This window comes from Eupeodes corollae, chromosome 1 (genome assembly GCF_945859685.1).
Source record: "Eupeodes corollae chromosome 1, idEupCoro1.1, whole genome shotgun sequence".
Classification (NCBI taxonomy): Eukaryota; Metazoa; Arthropoda; class Insecta; order Diptera; family Syrphidae; genus Eupeodes; species Eupeodes corollae.
Window position 1 is genome coordinate 183,638,919 of NC_079147.1, and position 10,552 is coordinate 183,649,470.

Genomic DNA, 10,552 nt, shown 5'->3' on the forward strand with positions numbered 1-10,552 from the left:
TCCGGTTTTATGAGTGAATCATTTGTCAGACTAATTTAGTACACAATTAAAAATTGAACGAAATTCAGACAAAAACTAGTTTAAAATAAAAATAAAATGGACAATTTTAAAGAGGAAATGTCAATGAAATGTCAGGAATGATTTCTATATAATTTGTTTTCTTGTTTTCCAGTTTGTAAATTGAATCTGAATAAAAAAAACTTAAGGAAATGGTTTCGTTCACAGATTATAGTCTTTCTATGTGTAGAACTTCGTGTACAACAGATGGTGCTTGACACTATCTTTTTGAAAAGCACAAAATATTACATCTTGTCTATTTCCGTATAATCGTACAACCTAGTCGATTCGGATTATATAACAAAAATTAATTTTTATTAAGTTTTAAAATTAATTATAAAAAAAGATTAAGTCAAGCTGCCCATATACGAGAAAAGATTAAGTCAAGCTGCCCATATACGACCGAGCTATTTGGATCAAATCCATTTGGACACGGTCCAAATTGGCCCAAGACGCACGACGGAGCCAGTACCAATTTGATAAACTAATTATATTCATATTTTGTTACATACAAATATATGCAATCTTAATACGGATCAACATAGATAAGGGTTCTTATAAATATAATTGAAAATTGTAGCCTTACTGTTTAAAAAAAACTGCAACAGACAATTAATGACATTTTGTAGCAGAGTTTTTTCTTAAAGTATTATCTCTAGCGAATATTTGAATCTCCCCATATTCTTATGCCAGAAGTATATTTCACTTAAAATGATAGCATAATGTGCACCAAAAATCAAAGTGAATTGCTCTAAGAAAATTCAATCTGAATTGCTTAGACGTACGGTTTGATTCATTTGATTAATTTAGTATTGATAACACTCAGAAAATATAAACCCTCCGAACTTGAAAATTGAAATCATAGAATTTCTAGATCTGGAAAAATCATAATACATTTCTATGTTATTATTTTCCACCAAAACCAGCAACTCAGAATGTTCTGATGCAATATTACCTACGTTTTTAGGAAAAGCTACAGCAGAATAACTGCCGATAAAAATTAATGTTAAATCCTGCTGTGGAGAGAGATTTGCTTTTATCTGAGTACCAAATACACTTTTCGAGGTTTTCCATCCCAATTGGTACGATTGACACTGGATCGATTGGGACTGTGATCATAGAGTAGTGTAAGACATGCATAACACGACTTCACTGAATATGAACTTTGATATTTCAACAGAACATATTTTGAGTTTTTGAACCAATTTAATTAATTGTGTGTTTTTCCAACCAGTATCAACTTTTGCCTAATATTTTTTGGTTTCTCATTAGTTCTACAAAATTGTATGGCAACATATCAGAAAAAAGTCTCTAAAATATCTTCTTGAGTTGTCCGAAAAATATACTGATACAAAACTCAGATCACACTTCTTAATCTTGTTTTTAAAGTAGCTTACCATAAAATCAATCTCCTGCGCTTCCTTAAGCTATTTTTTATTATTAATTGTAAAGAAAAATTTAAATATATGTAGTTTTGTTTTGGTAAGCTGACTCTATTAAGTTTCTTAATTTTACAATACATAATCATATTACTGTTGTTATTCTGCAAAAAAGTTAGTATCAAACAAAATATTTCAGTTAATCAATGATAGTGCCATCTGGAAAACCATTTTACTTACAAGTACCATAATCTACGAACGAATCCCTTTCCTTCAGTTCTTATTTAATTCAGCTTCAATTTACAAAATAGAAAATATTAAAACAAATTAAATATAAATTATCCCTGATATTTCCTTAACATATATTCTCTTAAAAATTGTACATTATATAAAGTTAAAATTATTTCTGGGTTTCTCTATTTTTTTTACAATCTTGTTTTGAATTTTTCTGACTAATGTTCCATTGTGTCGACTTTCAAATATAAAAATCGGACTGTTGGCAATTTCTCACTGTACTTCTTATTAAATCCCAATAAAACACAGAAACTGACAAAGTTCTTATATGGACAAAATTAATAAAGTATTATTTTTAATTTAAACCAAATGTTATTATGTGTCAATGGCTGCGTTCAATCGCAGACAGATAGGGTATCCGGATACCATTTTGTTAGTTCCTTACGTGTAAAAGAACAACTGATCAAAAACAGCTGCGATGTCAAAGAAGGAATCCAAAAGTATCAAAGAATTTCTGACAGAACAGCTGATTCAACACATGGTTGACTTTCAAGAAACTTAGAAATTGATTTCAGCTTTTTGTATTTGTTGGTAAACAAAAAGATACAAAATGTTAGTTGAAGTTATATTTGAGGATGAGGAAGCTATTTGCCTCCGAATTTTAGAAGTTAATTTTGATCTATTTTTTAAACTTCATAATAGTCCGCGTTTCTGTTAGGATAGTTTTCTGTTAAACGTAAATCGTTTAAAAGCGGGGATTTCTTACGTATATTATTAATCGTATAGATTTCCAATTGAGCTAAGAGGGAATTTAGCATATATTACAGATTAAGGTTATTAAATTGTTACCCACTTATCAATTCCTCATCGTCCGACGAATCAGTTGAACTATCCATTAAATGGTTTATATTACAACAATTTTCAATTTGAAGCTTAAATGTTTCTCTGCTTTTTGTGAACAGCTGAAAATTGTTTTTATCTCAATACAGCTATCCAACTCGTTCAACAAGGTATCTTAAGATCCACCGATTCATGATACCCTATCCAACACAAGATTGAACGCAGCCAATTTTCAATATCTTTTTTAACATCACGTAATGGGCGAAATGAAATAACAAGACGTCAAAATGAAGTTCTCACAATAGCACAGCCCTTGATTTCGTAAAATGTCAAAAAGAGTTTAAAAAACAACGACTTTACCCATTTGATAGCTCTACCAAAGTGAAAAACGAATTCAAATTAATAACACATTTCATGTTACTAAACTCACCTAATGTCATTCGTCCAAAGTAACAAAACATTTTTTTCCCAATTTGGAGTCATTAATCATCTTAGTACTTTTTCTGTTTGGGAGTGAAGAATTTTCCCGCCAGCCGCAACACTCAACTGCTACGCCCATTTGCCAAATGCCCACCACAAATCTGACTCATTCCTCTAAACAAGATTCCTCTATCTGCTCCAGTCTCCTGTTGCTTGTTTTGTGCCATCTGTGAACTAAATTCGGTTCAAAATCGTCATCGCCGTCGAATGTCTATAGCATATCATCCATTTTAATAAAGTGCTTCAATTTATTTGTCTATTATTTTCTATCGTGGTGTGTTTTCCCTTCTGTTTGGTGTTCTCAAAAGAAAACTCTTCTCTGCGACTGTTTTGTCTAGCTAGCTGCAAGAGCAAGTGTTCAAAGTGTATCTCGTCGTCGTACTCGTATCTAAACAAATTAAACCAAAACTTCTAAACCACCACACTGTCACCATCGGAGCTGATATAGTTCCTTGCCTCATAGTCGGAGAACCTACATTCTATTAGAAAGGGGCAATAGCAATATAAAATAGATAAGATAACGAGAGCGATAACGAAACGAAACATCCAAAAAAGTAAAATAGAAAGACAAACAAATTAGAATACAAAGAACACATTTGTGTGCAACTAAAAAGAGGGGAATTCGATTTGGAAGACTTTTTTCGGGAGCGACGACGCGACACTTCGAAGCTAAGGCAACACCATGAGCCAATCATGTCTACCAGTCAACGCGAAAATGTCGAAGGCGAAAAAGGTTCTAGACGAAGCCCGTGAAACACAAAATCGGGAAATCGATTTGGTGGAAAAGGGCATTGCTTCCTTTGAAGAAATGCCAGGATTGTGTAAGTGTTCCTTAGTTTTGTTTGCAGTGTGAATTCTTGGTACTTTGCTGCAAGTGAAATTTCTTGACCATATTTGGAAGAAATTCCAACCTATGCCTTGAATGACAGGTGAAATGACAAAATGACAGGTTGTGTACATATTAAATGTGTTTGTTGTTTAAAGAAAACAATTTGTTTACATTTTCTTATTGTTTTGTGATTCTATTTATAGTTATTTTAAAACAAGAGTGGATGGAATTTGATAATTTAAATAAATCCTTGTGAATGAAAATGCGAATGAAATTGAAAAAATGAGATCATCTGTTTCCAAAAAATTTAATTTTTTGTGGGTGCATTTTTTTTTATTTTTATTTCACTTGTGTATGTGTAGGTTGTTTTGGTTTGCAAATGTCAGAATTCGAATGACAGTAGGGGGACAGCCAGTGATGTCACTTTAAGTTCTTGTTGTTTAATTATAATTTCCGATTTATTTGCGTTACATTCTTAAAAATAGGAGCAATTTTTTTGGCGTGTTTAAAAAGAGCAAGATGTAAATAATTTAACAATAAATAAATAATTTAATAACAAATATATAATTTAATAATAATTAAATTAAATAATAAATAAATAATTTTAATAATAACTAAAATATGTTATTACTAATTTTGGAGTTTAACAAAATTTATAATGTTCCTTTTAAAGCTGATGTAATTGGTTTCGACTTTTAAATCATTTTTCAAACTGTTGAAAATTCGAAGTCCTTTAAAGAAAATACTATTCTGGGCTACACTTGTTCTTGCAAATGGAAAGCGGAAGTCTTGGTTATTTCTCAGAGAGAATGGTTGAACATTACCTACATAGTTTAGTAAACAAGAAAGAAAGTAGGCATTAAATTATGTTTTATTTTAAAGACAAACTGTAAAACATTCATTAAAATTCTTTGTTCAACGTAGCCACATAAACTAAATTTTTCGCATTGTTTTATTTTGGAGAAGTTGAAGCTTTTTAATCGTTTCTTAATTGCACAAAAACAGAATTGATGGGCAGTATTCAAAGTGTGGTTTTGTTATAGCATTGAAGATATTTATTGCACTAATGGTTGAAATATTTTTTCGAATTCTTCTCAATAAGTTAGTCTTTTTTGATATTTTTTCACTACATACCCTATGTATTTATTAAATGAAAGCTTGTTGTCTCTATAACAACACCCAGGTACTTTAATTCTGTTATTATTTCTAAGTTTTCATTATCAACTTTAATGTTTGTCACGATTTCACTTGTATTATTACCAATAATCATCAATTTTGTTTTCGATACATTTAATTTTAGCTTGTTTGTTTTAAGCCAAATTTTTAGATTATCTTAATCTTCCTGAATTTCATCTTTTAAATTATCACAACTAACATACAACAACCTATCATCCGCAAATAAAGCATATTCACTGTTTTGAATTACACTGCCGATGTCATTGATGTAAACGTTAAACAGAAAAGTGCCAAGGATGGACCCCTATGGTACACAAATATCATTAAAGATTTCATCTGATAAAATATTGTTCACTTTCGTCTTTTGTGTTCGACCTGATACCTGATACGAAATATTCCAAGATAGTGATTTATCACGCACTCCATAACTTTCAAGTTCTTCAAATAATATTGATCTGACTACCGTCTAAAAGCCCGCTTTAAATCAAGAAAAACACATATTATTTTTTTTTTGCGTCGAGGTGTTGTTTCCAATTTGCAATGACCATATTAAGTGCACTTTCATAAGAATGATGCTTTCTAAATAACGACTGGTTATCAATTATCAACTTATGACAATCGAAAAAAAGATTCCAGTTTCAAGTACCTTCCCATAGAGAAGGAGGGCATTAATTGGTCTAAAATCTTCACACTTAATTCAGCTATGCTGTCTATGAAATACTTGTTAAACTTGTTTGCATAAAGGGTATTTTTACTGTAAGTTATATATTCCAAAACAACTTCGGTTATTTCAGCTTGTTTTTGTTTTAACACAAATTGGTTAATAGTTCTCCACATTGACTTCTGATCTATTGAATTATTTATTATATTTTTAATAAAATCACTTTTAGCTTTGTTTATTTCTTTTTTGAACTGATTTCTTAAACTTTTGTAGTCATTCCAGTCAATTGTACTGTTTGTACATCTAGCTCTATCATATCATACTATTTTTTGCCATTTCAAAACTCTGAGATGACCGTTTTGCTAAAACTGCTATTGGATTTTTAATTGAAAATCTGAAGCCAACAACAAGTCGGGTCCAATTTTTCAGAAGAAATGTAATATTTTTGTTGCAATTGTATTTCGGATATTAACAGGAAGGCGATAATTTGCCACATTTCATTAAGTTTCTTTCTACATCTACATTGAAATCTAATATCTGGAACCAGAAAATTATTATTTAAAATTGATAATTTTGGAACTTGAAATTTGAAGATCCCCACCATCCTGCCTAAGTAACTTTACTTATTACTCGAAATTTACTAGATGAAATGATTTTACGATTTATGAATTCTTATTTAATTACTTATCAAACACTGTCCCATTGAGCAAATTAAAAAGTTTAAAAAGTAAGCTGCCATGGTTTGGTTTGCATTTGAAAGCTTTAAAAAATAGAACTTTCACATGTTTTGGAGATAAGTCCATAGTAAACGCGTACATTTTACGGATATCCAGCTAGTATGACCTTTCAATCTTCTCCAGAGTTTATTTTGAATATTTTCGTAGATTAGTTTAAGGCTGTCTTTGAAGATTTTTGTTCTGTAAACTCTTCTCTTATTTCCTCTAACACACAAGAATACAGTCGTCTTACATAAATCAATTTTACGATTTCTGAGGCCGCTATACGTAATAAAAATCGCTATATGATTCTCTAAAATGATCCAAGTTCCCAGATTTAAATATTCATACCTAACGCCAATTTTCCTCCCCCTGGATTGTATTCGAAGACCTTCCGGACAAGTCGTTGGACTTTGTACAGTTCGTCGTTGTATCTCCTCCTCCACTCTCCATCTATGCAGACAGGACCAAAAATCACCAGAAAAATATTTTCTCGAAGCATTCTAAGACGTTCTCATCATTCTTTGAAAGGGTCCAGGTTTCAGCGCCATAAATGAGAACCGGGATGGTGAGTGTATTATAGATGTTGATTTTAGATGCTCGAGAGAGGATTTTACTACTCAATGACCTTCTACGAGTATGTCCAAAGAAACAGCGATTTGCAAGAGTTGTTCTTCGTTTTATTTCAGCGCTAGTGTCGTTGTCTGAATTTATAGCGGTGCGCAGGTAGACAAAGTTCTCAACCACCCCAAAGTTATAGCTGTCCATGATGACTTTTTGTCAAAGACGTCGTCGTTCAATTTCTTTTTTTGATGAAAGCATATACTTGGTCTTGTCCTCATTGAACACTAAACCCATCTTCTACGCTCAAAAAGGCTCTACTGACATCACGCTTTGATCTTCCACTCATGCCAATATCATCGGCGTATCCGAGTGATTTGATGACCTTTAAAAGATTGTGCCTCTAGTTTTGACGTTTGAGTTTTGCTCAATTCTTTCCAGAACGATGTTGAAGAAGTCGCATGACAATGCATCGACTTGTTTTTTTGAAATCAATAGCACCTGTAAGATCATTTCCGACCTTGAGCAGCGTGCATTCTCCATCGTCATTTTGCACAAACGGATAATTTTAACAAAGATGCCAAAACTAGACATTGCTCTGTAGAACTCTTTCCTATAGATGCTGTCAAACGCGGCTTTAAAATCGATAAAGAGATGGTGGGTATCGATTTGAAGTTCCTGGATTTTTTCCTAGATCTGCCGTCATGTGAATATTTGGTCAATAGTGGACTTTCCTGGTCTGAAGCCACACCTATAAGGGCCTATCAGGTTGTTGACGAATGGTTTCAGACGTTCACATAATACGGCAAAAAGAATCTTACATGCAATGTTCAGGATAGTGATGCCTCTGTAGTCGGCGCAATTTAGAGAGTCTACTTTCTTGTTTATTGGGTAAAATATGCATGCCTTCTTCCGACCACTTCGTCGAAGTCGGGTAGGCGGAATTGTTTATCTGTGTCGAATAGGTTAAGTGGTCTATCTCCATTGCAGCGGAATTCGATTCGTCATCGTCGTTATATAATTTGGAGAAGTGGTCTTTTCATATTCCCAACATGCAACCCGCTTTGATCTAAATAATATTTTGGGACTTTGTCCATTGTCGCAGCCCATAATAAAAAAAAAATTCAGAAACAATTCCATAAATGAAATCTTTAAAAAATCCCAGCCTAACAAATATTAATAATTTCACTGAGTTTCTCAGTAAAGCAAAAATTGTAACTTGATTTGCCAAGCAAAAAAGCCAATAGTCTCTGCAGTCAGGAAAAAGGCTTCAATCGGGATTTTTTTACAAGTTTGTTTGAATGTTTATGTTAACACCTTCAAAATGTCTAAATTATTACATTCCATTACATTTCACACTACTCAGCACGTAAATGTACAGAGTAGAGAACACAGCACCTTGAGCGACTTGACTATGTAAGGTGATAACAACACAAGACTTTAATACAAGACAGATGGACAGAAGAGAAAGAATAACAGAAGAGAAAGACACACATAACAACAGCACGCGGTAGGTTTCCAGACGGTCCCCCATATGTCTACTAACCACGCTCACTGATGCTTTATTTCGGTGATCGATGGGAACCGAAGCTTTATCAGTAACTAGGCCGTTGCCTTTGTTTAAATTATGTCATTCAATTGTTTAACTTATTTAATTACAGTGTCCATGGCCAACATAACTCGCCTCACTCTAAGTCACAATAAACTTAGCACAGTACCAGCTGGCATTGCCAATCTAGCCAATTTGGAAATTCTAAATTTCTCCAACAACGTTATTCGTGAATTGCCTGTTTCGTTGTCTTCGATGCCAAAGCTAAGAATTCTAAATGTCTCCATCAATCGTTTGGACACACTGCCTCGTGGATTTGGTGCTTTTCCAGTTCTCGAAGTACTCGATTTATCCTACAATAATTTAAATGAACACCAATTGCCAGGGAATTTTTTCATGATGGAAACCCTACGTGCCCTGTATTTGGGTGATAATGATTTTGAATTTATACCCAAAGAATTGGGTAATTTAAAGAATTTACAAATTCTTGGTCTTCGGGATAATGATTTATTGGAAATCCCAAGAGAAATTGGTGAATTGACAAGGCTAAGGGAATTGCATATTCAGAATAACCGATTGACAATTCTACCACCGGAAGTAGCACAACTAGATTTGCTTGGCAATAAGTCAGTTATGAAGATGGAAGAGAATCCATGGGTGCAACCAATTGCCGAACAGTATTTGTTGGGAATTAGTCATGTTATTGATTATTTAAAGACGGAGACATACAAGATGTGAGTTAGAAACATACAAAATTAATGGTTTTTTTTCTAACGTGTTTTACTTCTTCTTTTCCAGATTGTATAATCGGCATATACAAAATGGTCGTGGAGGACCAGTTCCACCAAAAGCAGACAAGAGCAAGAAAGCTTCCAGAGTACGAGGATAGAACAAAAGAACACCTTTAATACCCTTTTCCATCACCTTAAGTTCTTGTGCCGTTGTTTTTATATGTTTTATTTTTTATTGTTAGATATCAAATAATATGTTTAACAAATATTTTCTTAATCGAATTTACAATATTTTCTAACTAATAAATGTTTTTAAATTAACATTATATGTAAAATATATTTTTGGTACACAAAATGAGTAACTAAAAGAATTGATTTGTTCAAAAAATACACATCAGACGTTTTTAATTTATAAACTATACATTTTTGCAAGTTCTTAATAGAATCAAGATGTGAAACTGTATACGCTCTAGAGTCATATTTTGCTATAAGATCTTACAAAATATTTTCTGATTGTGTCTTTTGATTTAATTGTCTCAATTATGTCATTTTTAGTCATTTTGAATCTAAAGGTCCGAGTATTTTTTGAACTTACCTTTTTCTTGTGTGTTTACAAAAATTTTGCCTTAATATTTAGTCCTTTAGCATGAAATAAAGCAAAATCGGCAACAAATTAGAATAAATATTTTATTTTTCGTTTTCCAAATAAATATTCTAATTTGTTGAATCAATTAAAAAACATCCAATTTAATTACATAATTAATAACATAATTTCATATTTATTTAGCAAAAACCATTATCACCATCATCTTATAATTTATTCATCAATCAATGTCAAGAATTCATCGTTGAGAATATATTTCAAAGCCATTTGCAGTCATGTCACTATCAGGAAAAATGTAAAGGACAACCAACTACTCACACTTGAATATATCTTCTTCTTTGATAACTTTTGTTCATCAATAAATTCAACTTTAAAATGTTTGTTTTTTTATTTTAAATAAAAATAACACGTACAAACAAATATTTTTCATTCTACTGTAGTGCACTTATAGGCTGTTTCAATGGTGCACTCCGACTAAATTCCTGTTTCGAATAGCTGTAACTGGAGTTGTACTTTTAGGAGTTCAGTAGCTTGTATTGTTACTATACTTTTAGGATTTTCATAAATCCGTATATCGTTGAGTAGATAATATTTGTATAACACTTCAAGGAGTTGGTTTGCATACTTTTAGGAGTGTAACACATTTAAAATTCTTTGCTGGTTGAGTAGCTGTCATTTGTATTATACTTTTAGGGGTTTCACATAAAATCATGTACAGTGCAAATACCTACTGAA

The 10,552-nt window shown here is 32.2% G+C and overlaps 1 protein-coding gene across 2 annotated transcripts in view; it reads left to right on the forward strand.

Annotated features, from left to right (window-relative positions):
* Window positions 1-3,095: 3,095 nt before the first annotated feature.
* Window positions 3,096-10,552, forward strand: part of LOC129942208 (ras suppressor protein 1) — a 190,967-nt gene continuing 183,510 nt past the window's right edge. Inside the window, exons 1-3 of one of the 2 annotated variants that reach the window (XM_056051065.1) lie at window positions 3,096-3,811; window positions 8,595-9,216; window positions 9,281-9,413. In XM_056051065.1, the coding sequence (XP_055907040.1) occupies window positions 3,673-3,811; window positions 8,595-9,216; window positions 9,281-9,371 (852 nt within the window). In that variant the 5' untranslated portion in view covers window positions 3,096-3,672 and the 3' untranslated portion in view covers window positions 9,372-9,413. Of the gene's footprint in view, window positions 3,812-8,594; window positions 9,217-9,280; window positions 9,606-10,552 lie in introns of those variants that run through there. The other variant, XM_056051064.1, reaches the window with a different exon arrangement.